The sequence below is a fragment of the Leucopleurus acutus genome (assembly GCF_964270905.1).
Source record: "Leucopleurus acutus genome assembly, chromosome: 7".
In the NCBI taxonomy this organism is placed as follows: Eukaryota; Metazoa; Chordata; class Mammalia; order Artiodactyla; family Delphinidae; genus Leucopleurus; species Leucopleurus acutus.
Genome location: NC_139150.1, coordinates 105,343,573 through 105,361,646, shown reverse-complemented (window position 1 = coordinate 105,361,646; position 18,074 = coordinate 105,343,573). Strand labels below are relative to the sequence as shown.

The 18,074-nt window shown below is 43.7% G+C and overlaps 1 protein-coding gene across 1 annotated transcript in view; it reads left to right on the top strand.

Moving 5' to 3' along the window:
- Positions 1-7,126: 7,126 nt before the first annotated feature.
- Positions 7,127-18,074, top strand: part of NUGGC (nuclear GTPase, germinal center associated) — a gene marked incomplete at both ends in the record, with an annotated part of 41,016 nt that continues 30,068 nt past the window's right edge. The window contains 6 exons of the mRNA XM_082842365.1: positions 7,127-7,169; positions 10,887-10,991; positions 11,602-11,710; positions 12,741-12,963; positions 13,426-13,656; positions 16,187-16,396. Coding sequence (XP_082698491.1) covers positions 7,127-7,169; positions 10,887-10,991; positions 11,602-11,710; positions 12,741-12,963; positions 13,426-13,656; positions 16,187-16,396 — 921 coding nt within the window. The remainder of the gene's footprint in view (positions 7,170-10,886; positions 10,992-11,601; positions 11,711-12,740; positions 12,964-13,425; positions 13,657-16,186; positions 16,397-18,074) is intronic.

Genomic DNA, 18,074 nt, shown 5'->3' with positions numbered 1-18,074 from the left:
GAGAGCTCAGCACATATGTCATGAATATAAGGTATGATTTTGCCCAGAGATAAGTAGATCCAACACTAACGATGTTATTCACGCTGATTTTCTTTGTTTTGAACTTTATATTGGTATTTCTATGGTTTTCTTATGGATAAGGCAGCCATCTTGCTAAAAGTTCAAAGCAATTTTTAAGACCACATTCTTTTTGACCTTTTTGCTTTCTGAATCCCCACTTTGGACTAAAAACATACCTACAGTTACCGAGGGTTATCCTAGTAATGACTGACTCTGTCTTTGAGGGTCAAACACTACCTGAAGCTGAAGGTTAAAAAACATACTTTTCCCCTGTACTTGATGTGATTTTTTGGGTTGTCAGATATAGCAACGTGGAGTAGGTTCTGCTTTCTTCTCCTGGACAGCGTTTTAAAAATCCTTGTTTTTCTGTTTTGTTTTTTAAATACGGATGTAAAATTTAAGTTCCAGAAAGAGTTATTTAAAACTATATGACATTTCTACAATCAAACAATCCAATGTTGTATGGGTTTCGGTAAATTTCAAGATTGTGTATCAAGAATCAGTTTATCTTCATCATCTCATATTATCCATCTCTTCCAGTTGTCTTGTATTTGGCAGGGGGCGGGGAGAGGGAAATGAGTACTTTGTCTCTCTTGGGACGGGGGCATTTTTCCTCTCTTGCTCATGTAAGTCAGATCCATCTGAATAATTCTCATCCTCAAAGAAAGAATGCTGCAGGATGGCTCCTGCAATCTATTTGGAAGGGAGAAATGACTAACCTGTAGGGATAGGGCAGAGAAGAAAGAAGATAAGAGCCCCAGTTCACATACAATTTAAGTTTAAATGAAAGAGGCAAATAGCATGAATCAATTTCTGAGGGGGGAAGTCATCATAAATAGCCCTCAGATGACAAATTAGTTTCACTTCTGCTTATTGGTAAATGTGGCTTTGTGACTGTGGCTACAAAGGGCTCTATATCCCGGCTGGTTCCACATACCGAGACCAAGGCAAAGAAGCTGCCACTGTCTTCTTTCTGGAATCCTGGAGCTGAAGCAGAAAAAGTGACGTCTGGTAAGTTGTTTCTCTTATGCAATTTATGCTGTAACTTATGGTTGCTTAAAAAAATAGCTTTAGATTTATAGAAGATTTGAGACGATAGTACAGAGAGTTCCCATAGAACCCACACCCAGTTTCCCCTCTTATCTTACATTCGTATGATGCATTTATTATAATGAATGAACCAACATTTATAATATTATTATTAACTAAAGGCTATCTTTATTCAGATTTTCTTAGCTGTTACCTAATGTCCTTTTTCTGTTTTAGGATCCCATCCAAGACACCATATCACATTTAGTTGTCATGTCTCCTTAGGCTCCTCTTGCCTGTGACATTGTTTTTGATGACCTTGACAGTTTTGAGGAGTCCTGGTCAGACATTCTGTAGGGCTCACCTCCATTGAGAGTTGTCCTTTTTTTCTCAGGATTAGACTGGCGTTATGGGTTTAGGGAGGAAGATTACAGAGTTAAAAGTCTCATTAACTTTGGCAAGTTTGAGGAAACAATATGAGAGGATTCAAGTTCATTTCCTTAGAATCTGATAAAGTATGTAATGAAAATATCTGCTTATTTTACTGACCTATTCGCCTGGGGGAGAAGGTTGGAGGCATGTCACCCCAATGCCTTCTCTACTGTATCTGCCTCCCATGGCTGTGCTTCTAATGTTGCACACGTTTGCTGATGCATTAATGCTCAAAACAGAACTCTTTTCCTTTGGGGGTTTGAAGGCCCTTGTTTCAATTCTGCCTCTAAGCTAACGTGTTTAAATGGTTCCTTTGGAATGTACCTAGTCTGGAAGAGCAGTGCAATGTCCAATAAAGTGGCTAGGAAATTTTGCCAACACCAAAGGTATTTAAGATTTAAAAACAGAAAGGAGATAAATCCTAAACGTCATCAACATTCCATCATTTTATTAAGAATCTCCTCCTTGCCCTTATTTCCTTCTTCAGCTACCTCCCTGTGAGAAGGGTACAAGACTCTACCAAGTGCATAGAACCTTCAAGGCGACTGGTCAATGGGGACAAGAATGGGGGTGTCAGTTTATCATTAAGGTGGCATCTGTTCCCCCCAAAATAGATAGACTTTGCCTTGGTAACTATTAGTACTGATTTCGTGTTTAACTGTCTTCACCAAATATTCTGAAAGACAATAACATCTGTACAGATGTGTAAGTGTCTGTAGACCAACTATGCATGCAATGTCACATTTAGTCCCCACGATGAACTCCAGACATAAGTATTTTTAATTCTCATTTTATACGTGGATAAACTGAGGCTCAGAGAGATTAAGTGATTTGTTCAGTGTTACATTGAAATACCAGAGCAGGATCTCCAAATCCAGGCATTCTAACTCCAAAACCTGAGTACTTCCCACTACACCACTCCCAGTCTGGAATATAAGCTCTGGGCGTGGGCACACCTTGCCCATTTTCTTCCCTGATGTGTCCCCAACACCTATAACAGTGCCTGGCACACAGTCGACACTCAACAGATATTTATTGAATGAATGAATATAATTCCTGCCATTATTAATGACACGCTTCATTCATTCAACAAATATTTATTCAGTGTTTACTAAGCACTGAGCACTTCCCACATTTGTTAAAAGTAGGGCATAAACCAATGTTAATGATCAAAATGCCCCTTCAAGGAACTTTGCTAATTGAAGCATTTTAATTTTTTCCTATCAGTGTTACCTTGGGATGGCGGGTAGGGGACAGAAATGAAAGGAAAACAAGAATCATGTCGGGAGGGGTTAATGGGGAGCAACGGAAGGTGGGATGAGATTCTGACTAAAGGAGGAGAAGAAACCTGGACGCTTGTCATTCTTAATAAACACATGCAGTTTGCCTCGGACACGGACTGAAGGCAGTGAAATGTACTACTCGTCCCCCACCTCACCACACACGCACACACCCCGCACACAGTCTGGCTTGTTTTCTTCTGAGGGCATTGAAGAATTTGCAGACAGTAGCTTCAGCTGGAGCCCCTAAGCACAATTTTTATCAAGTTCCCACTCTCCCTGCTACTCAACAGCCTTCACTCCCCGAATGCCTTCATCATGCATTAGAGGGAGCCCCTCATTTGTGGGCACTTTTCCCTCATTCTCCTACTCTTAAGCTCCGGAGACTTTGTTTAAATAGTACCACTTAGAGGCTGCTTGGTGGAACGAAGAGAACACGGAACTTGGACTCACTACGTCACCTTGGACAAGTCCCTTCCCCTCTCTGGGCCTCAGTGTCCAAATCTGTAGAAGGGGGCTCAAGAGCATTATTTAATTCCACTGCATGAAGCTGTTCTAGTATAGGAGTGACCATGGCATTTGTGTCACCTCTGTTATGTTCTCTTAAGAAAAAAGGCAGTAAGCAAACACAAACAGAAGGAAAGGAGAGCAAGAGAAGCAAGAAAAAGTGTCAATAGTCACAATTATTTGACAGGAAACTGGTTCTGTGCACCCTTCCCACATTTAGATAAATATGCAGAGAGTCTCATTTAAAAGATGCTATTCTTAGGCTCAGTGCACACAAATGTAAATAAGTACTAAGAGAAAAACGTAACTGTTAACCACACAGTTGAAATACAAGTGAAATAAACCACACATAAAAAGCTTGCCCGTGTGAGCAATGCATTAGGACATTTTCAACTGCTTCTCTACAGAAATAAATTCTCACAAAATATACCATCGTTGCTACCTCTCTTTGGTGGAAAGTGGAGCCCAACGTCATTTGAGGAAGGACTATGGGTCTTTTGCTCTTCAAAGCAAAATGAACCTGAAATGACCATAATCTCAGCTGTGCTGCTTTTGATGACACAGGAGCCCTAGTTATTGGTACAATCTTGGTTTCCATGGCAAGCGACGTTTCAAAATAAGAACTTAATCCTTTTGGCTCCCAGCTAAATCAGAGAACATTCGCACCTTAAGGACTAGTTCAATTTATAGATGGGAAAGCTAAGGCCCAGGGTGGTACAACGATGGGTCTCAAGTCCCATGACGCCTTTGATTTCGGCAAAGCCCGAACTGGAAACTGCCACACCTGATTTCAAGCTTAATGCCCTTCCCACCATATCATTTAGTTTAACTCAATGGCTATACACTGAGGGGCTATACCACACTATCTCCTATTAATTGATATGTTTGTCTATAGGTTTTCCTTTGTAAGTGCTTGGCATTTATTTCATTCTGCCTCTTCAGCCTTTTAGTAAACGATCCCTTTCCATTTTCCGGTGTCTGCGTTTATCAATCAAATGGGCCCTTTCTGCCCGTGTTGGAACATTGGCAGAAGGAACAAATGAAGCAGAATTCACCACAACCACAACTCAAATAATTTCCAGCTTCCCCAAATTTCAGTTAGGGGTCACACATTACTCCTATACTGGTACCATAGATGCTTTATAGTGGGAGGCTCATGGTTTGGTGTCTGCATTGCAAGCAGCTAAACTCAATCTAACCCCAGACAGTTACATGCCAATAACCCTTGCTGGCCACTGTGCACTGTTGATTTAATCAGTAAAGTCCTGTGACCCTGGGGAGCCCAAAACTGCCCATAGTCTAGAATTTGGCGAACATGTCTGCTTGTACTCCAGGCCCTCTTCCGTCTTGGATTGAAGGGCCTTAATCTCAGTGTTCAAATGGTGGTAACACTTATCAACTTGTTAGTTCTCTGGGGCTTCATCCGGCTTCTCTAACTGTTCCTGGCATTTGACTAGCAGAATAAGCTGTCCTGAAGGTCTACAGTGGATCTGTCCCCTGGGAGGACCACACATGTTGTTTTGTTTCCAGTGCCCACTGTGATATGATGCCTAATATTCTGTGTGACTATGGCTCATGGAGCTGCTGTCTTCAGAAAACAACAGATCTCTTTCTGAGGGGCAATTCCCAGTTCCTCATCTAAAGTTATTGATGACGTTACCATATTTTTTCCTCCTAACTCGCCTAGGTTTTGATGTGGTTTAGCATTTCTAACTCAGCATTTCCAATCAGGAAACTCTCATGAATTTTAGTGACCTCGTAGAGCCCTCCCACCACCAGCTTTACTGGTGACCATTTCAAGCAAGAACACAGCATCTTGGGATTTAAAGAAGCCTTAAAATCCATCTAGTCCAATGCTATTATTAGGTTGCTGTATCAGTAAAGGTTTAGACTCTGGGGCAGAAAATTTGTTACATTCCATTTTGGACAACTCTGACCACCAGAGAATGTTCAGCATAAATGTGCTTTCTCATACTTTACACCTAGTGGATCTAGTTCTCCCTGCTTGGGACCACTGGAAACATGCATCGTCCGTCTCTTATATGCAGCTCTAAGGTCAAGTATTTGAAGACCACTACGAAGTCCTCTCCCTGGCTTCTGCCTTTGCCTGTGTCTTCCCTTCCTCAAGCTAAGCATTCTCAGTTTCTGTGGAGCAGTCCTATCAAAATGAATTTGATTTTAAAACATCCTTTGGTATAGAATCTCATCAAAAGCTTCCCACCACTATTTCCTTCATTCAGTCATCCAGCATTATTGTCAGACATTGCACTTCATGATAGAAATGCAGCATTGAAATCAATGCACCATGACCTGAAATAGCTCACGGTTCAGTAAAGAGGAAGAGACATAAAGGAAGCATAGCAAGCATCATAGCACAGATGTCCTTGGAGCAGTGGTGACACAAGAAGGGAATGAATGGGAATCAGGACACTGCTGCACAGAGGAAATACTCAAACAAGATCTTGAAGAAAGAGTAGGAATCCACCAGGAAGAAGAGGGGAAGGGTACCCTACACAGAAGCACGTTTCTTCTTGGATTCCCTGCCTCGGAGGACCGCTAGGAGTTTGGGGTGGTCCGAGAGGGAGCCTCGAGAGGAAGAACGGAGATATGAGGAGCTCTAGTGAAGGCTCAGGACCTTGTACATAGTACGGTTCACCCCACATTCAACAAAAACCCAGCAAGTACAGAATCCATTTGTTTGGTTTGATACCCATGATGCAAACTAAGAGTAAGGGGCTCTTTCGACTGATGAGTGGTGATCTTCGTTTGGGGGTAATATGTAAACGAGGCACCGTCTCCACAACCAACGGCCTGTGGGTCTAGTCGGGGTTGACAGGTCAGGTGGGCTTTTGCATATTTCAGAAGGGCTGGTGACTCTCTGCTTTTGAATTACGCGGCTGAGTGATCCAAATAGCAACATCAGAAGTGGAGAAGAAGCACAGATGCCGCCCAACTTGTGTCCCTCAGATTCTCCTCAACGTGTGGGGACAAAGAAACTCCAGGGGAGCAGGGCCCACTGTTCTGAGCCTTTACAGACCCACTTCTCCCTCTGTGCCCAACCCTGTGTGCCCGGGACTAGAGACAGGTTGGATCTGGCCCTTCTTTTGGAGGGGCTTCTCCTTCTGTCCGCCCACCCCGCCACCCGCAGGTGCTCCATGAGGCGGAGCTTCTCGTAGCCCCCAGTAGGGGTGTCTTCCTGATTGAAGTGTTGGGTGGGCTGGTGAGGAAAATCCAGAGACCCTAGTTGTTGCACCTCTCCTCCCCCACTCAGGGCAACTCCAGGGGGCCCCAGGAGTATCAAATATTCCATCCAACTCCCAGACACTTGCTGAGACCTCCTGGGACTCGACATCACTGGCAAAGGAGTTCAAGGGTTACCTGATGGGGGTGCCGATGTCTCCCAAAGCAGCAAAGCTATATAACTTCACCTTCAAGGGTCTGGTCACTAGAGGTTTACTCTCTTTTCAGAGTGAGTTGCCTTAAAGATCTCAGTCTTTTCAGTTTAAAGTTCTACGGATACAACTACTGTTGAAAACCAATAGTCAAACATGGATTTTTGTCATATTTAAACCAATGTGTAGTGAATTAGCTGTTGTGATGGATTTGAAAATAAATTAGAATGGCCACCACCCTTTAGAAGCTTGGGATCTACCTGGGGAGACAAAGCGTAAGCAAAATTACACGTTATTTTTGGTTTTTTGCTTTGTATTTACAATTTCTGCAGTCTACCCCTCCCACCTCCACCCTTGTACTTTGCGTGCATTTCTTTTCAGGCTGACGCTCTAAGTGGACAAAAGCAGGTGATTACACAACAGGAAATGCCAGAAACTGAAGATTGTGTGGGTCAGGAGCCACATCCAGGTAACATCCCTACAATATCACCTGATGAAATGAATGGGAACTATTTACCATTATATAATCAAGGACAAATGAGTTGAGACTGTATTGAACTACAGTCAGTTCCTTGCTCTTCATTCAGAAGCCGCTTTCTCATGACACATTTTTAACAGTGAATGGACATCAATTATTTCAGTAACAACTAAAATACCCCATTCATAGTACAGTGGGTTGTCTGACCAGCAATTACATTTGTGATCCCCCCTCCTTTAAAAGAAGGTTCCAGGAAACCGTCTTGGGTTTTCTGGGGGTAGCCCTCTCAGAACGGGCAAGGTGAGCCCCTGGAATCACTGCAGGTGCTTTCCTTAGAAGGAGAGTTGTAGGGTGAACAACACTGGAGTCTGTGAGGGTGGCCCCCCTTCCTAGAAGGCTGGGTGTAGGGCCCCCGGAGACAAGGAGGGAACCTTCCCTCGGAAGATGCAGGGGAGTAACTCCTATGTGCAGAAAGCAGGGTGTATCACATCCTTCGTGTTTTGAGAATTGAAGAGGAAAAATTGCTTCACTCCTGGGGATGAATTCCTTTAAGAGCAAGGGATCAGTGTTTCTGGGTCAGTGGGGTAGTGCTAGCATCTGAGACGTGGCTGGGCATGAAAACTGAAGGAACTGCAACTTTGGGGACCCCTTGGTTGAGGTTAGCCCTGAAGGCGTGGGGCGTTCTGCTGGGAAGATCTGCGGCAGGTGCTGGCAACGGTCTGGATCAACACAGAGCGTGTATTGAGAGCAGTTGTCAAAAGCGACACCTTGTGGCAACAAGAAGCAACAGCAGCAGAGACTAAGGTAGACTTCTTTGGATTGCTCCTACTCGCCCCTCTGCTCTTCCTTCGAATAAATCAGTGTAAAATGCTGGAAAAGGCGAGGGAGTGCTTGAGCAATTACAGGGACGAATGAATGTGGCCGGTTCACACCAATTCATTCCGGTTACAGTTTAATATAAAACCACTACCCTTAAGTGGTTTAAATCCCAGATGAAGTACTTTTTTCCTTTCCACGTGGTTTTTCATTTTAGAAATTGAAGGAAAAGTTTAAAACCTTGCTGTTTTATCTGACTTCTCAGCGTTTGCTTTAGTTGAGGAATAAGCTTCCAAACTTTGATCAGATTAATTGCCAGTCTTTACAAAATTGAAATAAAGGCCAGGATACATGGGCTGTACTGAGACTCTTTTGTACATGTGGCTAAGATACTGTGCAAACGTTGTTTACACAGAAGAGTTCCCGAGTTACAGGGTCAAGATCAAGGCCCTCCATCCTTTTACTTTCTTTCCACAGGCAGGGTGGAAACACGCTGGAGTTCCAAGACACCGTTTATAACATGTACTAAATTGTTCTTCAGCTGGCCTCTGGCCTAGGGGCCCAAGTTGCATGTTGGTTTTTTTGTCTTTTTTTTAATGGTTAAAATTATTTGCTTTATCTTGTTAAAACTTATTGGCAGATTTTCTAGAATTTCACTTGATAGCTTCAGTCATGACATATTTATAACTCTAAATGTTTTTCTTGTCCACACTCTGAGATCATGGATAAAATAGAAGAATGAGTTACAAACATCTTCCACAATATTAAACCATAATTTATAATGATTTAAAGTATTAAGACTGTAATTGTGCGTTAAAAAACATTGGACTTGTAGTTTACATCCTTGACTTTTTGTTCTTGCTGTGTCATTTGCCAGCTCTGTGCCCGTTATAACAAGTCACTTGATCTCTCTGGAACTCTACATCTCAATTCATACATATTTTACATTGTTTTTCAATGTAAAATCCTGTGATTCTGTCACCCCCCCCCCACTATCAATATCTAGGTTCAAAAGTTTAACCTACAGTGTATTCCCTTACTTAAGCTAAATTATTAAAGTTAGCTATTGATATTTGCATATTATAATCAAATAATCTGGGGACTGTGGAATACCTTATCTGGCTCCACTTTTTTTTAAACTTTTTATTTTATATTGGAGTATAGCTGATGAACAATGTTGTGTTAGTTTCAGGGGTACAGCACAGTGATTCAGTTATACAGATACATGTATCTATTCTTTCTCAAATTCTTTTTTCCCATTTAGGTTGTTACGTAAGATTGAGCAGGGTTCCCTGTGCTATACAGTAGGTCCTTGTTGGTTGTCCATTTTAAATACTGCAGTGGGTACATGTCCATCCCCAACTCCCTAACCAGTGGCATGTTTTTCTTTCTTCTTTGCCCATTCCACTCCGGCATAGCCACTGAGCCAGCAACCCCTTGGTTGTTTCTAAGGCAGTCCTTAGACTGAGCCAGGATAAATTCTTTGAGCGGAGCTCACTCGTAAAGTTAGAATGTCTGAGAGAGGGGGTCTAAGGACAAGTTCTCTCAACTCTCTGTCACTGTGTGAGCATGAGGGTGCAGAGATTCCGGCTTTGGCAGACAGCTCAGGCTGTGCTGCAGTACTCTGTGGGGTGTGAACTGGCTCCAGAACACAGCAGAATCTGTGCTGGAAGATGCGAGGCCGAGGCCGCCTGAGTTATCTGGGAGACCCGCGTCTGCAGGCCAGGGGCAGAGGCTGGTCCTTCAGCTCAGGCTGCCACCCTGGGTCCCTGAGCGAAACTCCCTCTCCGTGGTTCTTGAAGGAATATGAACCCTGTGTCATGTTCAGTTTGGAGTCTTCACGCCCTTTTATGAGCTTAGAGAGTATGACTTTTGGGGTCACCTGTTTTTCCAGGTCACCTCATGGCCGTTTCCTACGGCCCACGCCAGCCCCAGGGGCACTGGGTTAGAACCATTTCCAACAATCTTGACTCCAAAGACCCCACCTACTGCCCCTTTCTAACCAGGTGAATCCTGCCAGGGGAGTGTTTTCTAAAACTCACCCAAACACACAGTGTTGGTTACACCCTTTCCTGAGGTTTATGGACCCTTCCAGTTCTTCACTTCATAACTGATGGAAGCCACTAAAGTAAATAAATCTCTGCAGAACTACAAAGATTTGCTTCTTGGCAATTTTTTCTTTTCTCGCCCATGTAAGGAAGCGGCTGCTAATGTCTTTCAGTGAGGAAGCGGGGGGAAAGCCCCCCAGTTTAATCTCTGAAGGATGTCCACTGGGAGGGCACCCTCCAAAACTCTTGTATTACTTATATTGATATTTTTGTCAGCCGACTCATTTTACAGATGAAGAAACTGAGGCTCCGGGAGAAGAAGAGATTTGCCGTGGTCACGTGGCCTGTTCTTTCCTCTGATTCTGCTCCCAGTCAATTTCCCTGTTTGAAAAGATCTCCCAGGGGCCTTTCTCCACCCCACGCTGAGCCGTCTTGGGCTTCTCTTTACACTCTCGGCACTTGGTGAAGAATATGGAGCCATTTTGTCTTCTCAGGATTCCCAAACAGGAACTTTTCATGTCACTTCAACTTATCTTCTGGGGACATACGTTGGACTCTGCGTTTTGGAACTAGATGCAGAGTCCTGGGACTCTGGGCATTAGGAATGGCCCAACAGGGCTGCTTCTGAAATGAGCTCCCGGACATCCAGGGCTGGCAGGGGTCCTCCTAGACTCTTTGGGTTTGTGTATCGGTAGAGGTCAGGCAAACACAGTGACCCCTGAACGACGCAGGGGTTAGAGCGCCCACCCTGCTTCGAAGTCAAAAATCTGCGTATAGTTTAAAGGTCAACCGTATACTATGCCCCCAAGACCTATAATTTTATATAACCTCTGTTTATCCCTAGTTGATGATGATTTCTTTAAAGAACCCATGAAAAAAAGAAGACGGTCAGATCGAGACCAGCGGTTCCGAGCGTTTCCCTCTGTGGAACAAAGCGCCCTTAGGGAATGTGAGTGTCCTGAAAGGGCTCTGCCGCGTGTTTTCATGTGGCTCTGTTCTTTTCCAAATGTGTTAACGTGCTCAAAGGAAGAGGAGGTTACATTGAGAAGCAGGATGGGACATCTCCGAATGATCCCGATCCAAAAAAGGAGGCCTCCTAGTCTCTGCAGAGATAATGTAATAGGACCGTCTGTCTCTCAGAATCTGGATAGGCGGCTTCTTACAAAAAGAATCTCTTCTTGATTAGAACTGTGAATGAAAACGGTTGTTTTGGTCCTTTCATGGGCATTTATAGGATGTCCCTGCATTGTTCTTTTTCTTTTTGTGACCACAGGAGAGAAGAATCTAGAAGGGCTGCAGCCCATGGCGAAGCCTGTGTGACTTCTGTTACACTGAGCCTCAGAGCAGGCTGGCTTCATGGGATGCCCTCATTATCAATGATTGCTCTCCCACAAGCTATCATCTCTTATGTCAGATACCTTGTTCTCTTGTTTAATTGGCTTTTCATTTCTTTTTCTTTTTTTCCTTTCTCTGTAATATTGGGCAGATTCCTCTTGTGGAGACCAAGTACTTGATCCCTGCCAGGTACACCCCAGCTAATACATCTCTATTGATTCCAGATGAAAAACTGGAGTCACGGACCAGAAGGGTTTTGAGCAACACTTACCAGAAACTCATTCAGTCTGTGTTCCTGGATGACAGCATCCCTAATGGTGTCAAGTACCTCATGTGAGTCTGACATCAGCTACCATCAGATCTTACTTGGATGTCTTTCCTTAGGTGGTGGTAGATGCTTTTCTCCAACAATGAAAGGGAATTTTCAATTAAAAACAGAGCAAAGAAAGCCAACAAGTTCTGTAGCTACGGGCCATTATTGTTATTTCCCATAGTTACCGTTCATTGAGCTGTCACTGCTGCTAGGTGATCTGCCAGATACTTTATATATATCAAATTTCGTTTAAGTGTCCCAATACCCCTATAAAGTAGGAGCCGTTATTATCACCCCCATTTTGCAGAAATTGAGGCTCTGAGAGGCCAAGACATTGACCAAGGTCACACGGTTGGTAAGTGAAAGGGCCTGGAATCCAGCCCAGGCTGTGGGACTCTGAGCCTGTGCCCTCAATGGCCTGTGCCCAGCTGACTAGAAGGACTTGAGTGGTGTCAAGGCCGCATCTCCCGCCCAGTAAGACTCTTCATGTTGCTCCTAATAACACTTCACCTCTGCATAAACTTTATTTCTAAGATCAAGACTATGTAATTTCCATGGAACACAAACAAGGAGACCTCACATCTATATAGACACTGTAGAGTTTGTGTAGAGTTATCATTACCAAGTATTTTTGCATAATCTCATTTGACCCTCATGACAACTCTGTATAGTAAACAGGGATGAATATTCCCCCTTGACCAGGGAGAGAACGGAGATTCAGAAAGATGCGGTGACTTGCCCAGGATTAGAACTCAGTTGTTTTTTTTTTTTGGTACGCGGGCCTCTCACTGCTGTGGCCTCTCCCGTTGCGGAGCACAGGCTCCGGACGCGCAGGCTCAGCGGCCATGGCTCACGGGCCCAGCCTCTCCGCGGCACGTGGGATCCTCCCGGACCGGGGCACAAACCCGCGTCCCCTGCATCGGCAGGCGGACTCCCAACCACTGTGCCACCAGGGAAGCCCCTAGAACTCAGTTGTTTTGTGTTCTGTTCTGATGACCTCCCTACTATGCTTCGAGGACCGTGACAATGAGCATTTTTAAATCGATCTAGAAACAGGCTTCTTGCCTTGATTGAAAAACCATCACTGGACCCAATCTACATCGGATTATTTGGAAGCACTGGGGCTGGGAAGAGCTCCCTGATCAATGCCATCATCCAGCAAGCCATGTTTCTGCCAGTGTCTGGAGAAAGTATATGTACATCTTGTATTGTTCAAGTGAGCTCAGGCTGCTGTGAGCAGTATGAAGCCAAAATCCACCTACTCTCCAACCAGGTAAGTGTTGCCTCCCTCCCCCCTCCCTCCCTCCCTGTTATCCGCCCTCTCTCCCTCCTTTCCTTCCTCCTTCCTTCTCTTCCTTCCTTCTTCCTTTTCTTTCCTTCCCGCCCCCTCTCAGAGACTAACATTATGTTCCTTGTAAATATAGCTCACGTCTTCGTTAAACGAAAAGAACACAGTACAGAATGAGAAAGTCCAACAGAACAAGATGGGGGTTCTAGTGGGTCCTGTCTCAGCTCTTTATGGGACTTTGGGCAGGACGTTTCCCTCTTTGGGTTCCTGTTTCCTCATGGACGAAACAAGGGGGTTGGATTAGATGATCCCTGACGGGATTAGGTGATTTTAGATTTCCCAGGTATGCAGCCCCCTGCCCTCCACAGGGACGATGGATTTCTCTCTTTGTCAGTGTCTTCTGTATCTGTGTCCTGGGGGGCTTTGGCCCCCACTCTGCCTTGGCAGGAGTGGAAGCAGGAGCTGAAGAACTTGACGAAACTCCTGCACAGGCCTGAGCAGCTGGGCAGAGAAGAAGAGGATGCCTGGGACAGGGACGATGCAGTGGAGGAAGCCATTTGGAAGCTACAAATGGTTTATGGAAACGGGGTGGAAAGGAAGAGCTATGAGGAGTTACTAAGGGCAAAGCCCAAAGGAAAGATCCCCACCTCGAGAGTCATCACCCTCAAGGCGGAAGAGGTGGGTTCAGGACGTCTTTATTTTTTCATGAGTCTCAAGGATAACAGTTGCATCCCCTTAGGGGATTTGTGCAAGGCACAGTGTTCTTATTGGAAATAAGTTGATACCAAAATCAGAAGTATCCATGAGAAAGTGGTTTTTCATTATTTATGGCTGTCAAATGGGAATTTTTAGTGTCTGAATGGGGAGTTTTTTTTCACAGGAAAGACTATTTACAGTTACTTGAAGATGAATTAAGGATGCTTTTAGTGGCAAATAATTTAAAAAATAAGCCCAATTTTTAATGGCTTAAACAAATAGGGATTTATTCATTTTCTCACGTAAGGAGTCTGGAGGCAGTTGGGTCTGTGGGTTGGTTCAGTGGCTCAACCATGGCCGCATCTTCTGGTTCCCCTGACCTTCCACATCTGTTGCCTCATTGTAACAAAATTGCTACTGAAGTGCTGGACTTCACAGCTAGCTTCATGGGAGGAAGACATGGATAAAAAGGTGGCACCAACCACATCTCCTCTATCACTGGGAAGTAAAAGCTTTCCTAGAAACACACCCAACAAATTTCCACGTAGACTTTCTTGTTCAGAACTGAGTCACATGGCCTTTCTGAGTGGAAGGAGAGTCTAGAAAAAACAAGAAGCAGACTTGCCGAGATTGGCTGAGACCAATCTCAATCCACTGCCTTCCCCAGTAAACACATAGTCAGGATGCTGCTGGTGCAGGTGAAGGGCAGGATGGATACAGGATGGGCACCTAGTAGAACAATGCCCTCTTCATTTTTATGATCAATATTCATTTTATTAAAATTAAAATTCGCTTTTAAATTAAACCAGAATACACGGGCAACTAATACGTAATTTATTAATGTTGTACATTTAAAAACCTAGTGTTTCTTGCATCTGAAAGTTCCCTTTAATATATTGTTATTCCATTTGTAAATCTGGCAATTTTTGTATAAAACAAGAACAATTACTTACACCTGTTCTAAAATTTAATGTTCAGTTATCTCCTAAGTTTACCATAGAAAAGCCTCCTTTCAAAGTTAATGCTACTTACATAATTAATCAACATTTCTTTTTATAGTTCAAATTTAATATATTTGATTCTCTCAAAAAAATTGAAATACTTGACCAGGCATACTTAGAAGTCAAATGAATTAAACCTTTCAAGGCACTTAGCTCTTATATAACTAGAAAATGGAACAAATGTAGTAGCCATTTCTTATATTTAAATGGCTATTATAGTTAAAACGCATTATGCTCCTAATATCTAAAACATAGACCGAGCACGTCCAAAGAAACATAATGATGATAAAACTGGTTACTTTATCTGAATACACACAACTTACACCAAGGTATCAATATAATATTCATTTCTTCACTACTCTGTATTTAGAAATATCCCTTCCCGGTGTTACGAATTTACCCATTGAAACAAGAGGAACAGAATTAACATCTCCATGAATGAGGGCACAAATTCAGAGTTTGGGTCAGGGATTGTAGGCTGGGGTGAGGGAATCTGAGTTTCCCTTCCAGAATGACTCGCCTCCACCAGTTTATTGAGTGGAGCCCTCTTCTTACAGAAAGCCCATGCTTTTTCTTTTAGGCTGCTCTTTTTGTATCTCCTTTATTTTTTAATCAAAATATCGTAAAGAACTTTTATCATTTCCTCTCTCACAATTTCTTGTGATTCGATTAGAATTGATGAAACCTCTTACTCCCTACCCTGCAATTAAATCAGATTGCAACAAATCCTCTGACTTAATCTCAACTCTCTTAAGAATTTACTTTATCTTTCTTTCAGGACCATTCTGTAGATATTTATTAACAATGACTACCGTGCATCCCAAATCTTCTCTCCCCTGAAGTATCCCATAGAGATTCGCTGCCATACATAGTAGCTGGCATGGAGATGTCATTGTACCAAGATATGTTTCGTGAAAAACAACAGGCTGAGAGTGATCCCCCATCTCACCCACCATCATGAAAACATCCTGGAAATGCCTATATGTCAATATATTTTTTTGGTACTTGGAAGATAAATTTTTAAAATCTTTTTGAAGATCAACTTCAATTTTCCATCTGGAAAATATGGTCACCATCTCACTATCCATTTTCCACAGTCAGGGCTTTCTGGTAACGAACATGCTCACATTAACCATGTGGGAAGAATCCTCTCTCTCTCAAATTTAGAATATTGCATATGACTTCCATTAATTTTAGAACTGGAACGGAATTTAGAAGATACACTCATTATCCAGTGAAGCTATAACTTTCCCGAAGCCCTGTTCTAACTGACTTTGTTTTCTGCCTCTGTCAGTTAAGGAACTTGAACTTCCTGATCTCCAGCGTCCTTTCTGGTTCTGAGTCTAGACCCTTCCAGGCTGGATCTGAGGCCTCCTGGTGCCTGTTGCCCAGGTGCTGCTTTTCACGTTTCTCGGTGGACCTTCGGTGAACCTGAGTCACAGCCCATTCAGGGTAGACGTGCTGGGAGAATGTCTGGTGTGTGTGACCTGTCACCTGTCCCTCTTCCTCAGGCAGGAGAGCTGTCTCTCAAGCTGGACCCCTACATCCGGACTCAGAGGAGAGGCTGGGATGAAGGATCAGCTGAGACACAAATCTGGCCCTTGATCAAACTGGTGGAAGTGACTCTTCCCAAATCGGAGCTGATTCCAGAAGGCGTTGTGCTGGTGGACATTCCAGGCACAGGCGACTTCAACAGCAAGAGGGACGAGATGTGGAGAAAGGTGATTCTCTTTCATATGGCTTTGTTCCCTCTCTCCTCAACTCCAGCACCCTTTCTAAAGCAGCAAAGAATGCTCTGCTTTCCGCTTACAGGATTTTATGAGCTCATCGTAGTTAAATTCTTCCACGTTCTAAGCCTCAGGGCCATGGCAGGATATGGTTGGCCAGAGAAATTGGGGAGGGAGGAATCATGAGTATGTGACAGATGAAAAGAGCCAGCAATAAAGTTGTCCAAGAGTGAGCAGAGGAAACAAGGACAGAGCAGGAGAGGGAGGCCCAGATTTGGGTACAAAGCAGAGAAGCCAATAGCCACGCACCAAGGAACCAGGAGGCTGCTCCCATGTTTGGTTGTAGGGAAGAGAAACTCACTAAAGCAAATCCCAAGTCAAGAAGGGTTCATCACAAGGCTATCGAAGGATCTCATGAGACACAGCCAGGCCCCAGGCCCACCTATCAGGCTGGAAGCAGCTATTTTCTCGCTCATCCTCTGCCTGGTCTCTTGTGACTCTGTTTCTCTTTGTGCATCTGTCAGCTGAGTCCTGCTTCTCCCTTAGCCATTAGCGCCCATGTTGTGGAACAGGACCGCCTTAGCTGCGTCTCTGAATGACACTGCTGTTCCTGTGCCTGTCACTGTCTGACTCTAGTCTCTATGTCTTTTAGTTCAAATTCCTCAGAAGGAAAATCTGATCAATTACCACTCAGCTAAGGATCAACTCTCTCTGGATTAAGTATCCATCCCTAGTGTAGTCAGCTGTGCCTGAAGGGGGTCATTGAGATGAAAGTGGGTAGGAGTTCAATTCCCGGCAAATGGAGCATAAGCTGATCGGGGGGCCCCCCCAGATGTGTCTGCAGCCAGAGAGTTAAGCATTAGGGCAGTTTGAGCTGCACCTAGTGATTAGAGGCTGGGGGATTTTTAAGAATTTATCTCTTTGTTAATTTGCTTTCTGTTCATCAAACACATACAATATGTAAGACTATGTACTAAGCACTGAGGATGCAAAGATTATAGCAAATAATAATGAGAGCTGAGCTAATTTTATAGCTCATAACCCATGCAAGAAGGCTCAAGAGCCTCTCTGCTGTCAACCTCTACTATATCCTACAAGATAAACAACACAAAATGAAGAGTGAATGAACAGATACAGAACATGCCCTTTTATGTTAAGAAGTGTGTGCGTGTGTAATGTTTGCAAATGCACGGCAAAAGTCAGATCCTGCCTTCTGGTAAGATACATACCCAACTGTTAACAGCAGCTTCTGTGTCTCCTACCGCTCTTTACTACAGACACCTCTGTATTGTTTGTATATTTTGCCTGAACATGTATTATCTTTACAACTAAAAAGATGAAAACAAAATAAAACAATGTGAATGCGAAGCGGAGCCTTCCCTCAAGGGGCTTAGAGTCTACTAGGAGAAATGAAACACGCAGATGACGAAATACGTGGCAGAAAATGATGTAAGAGAAGCACAAGGAGCTATGAGCTCTCAAAAGTCGAAATCACCTCCAACCAGAGAGCTCATTCCTTCAACAAATAGCCACTGAGCATCTCCTCAATTTTATGATAGGCTCTGGACGGACGGAGACAAAGTCCTTGCCCTTGGAAGGCTCGTAGTCCAGAGGGAATGAAATACACTAATGAACAAACCCCGTTACTTAAAAATGCGAGCACAAGGTGATG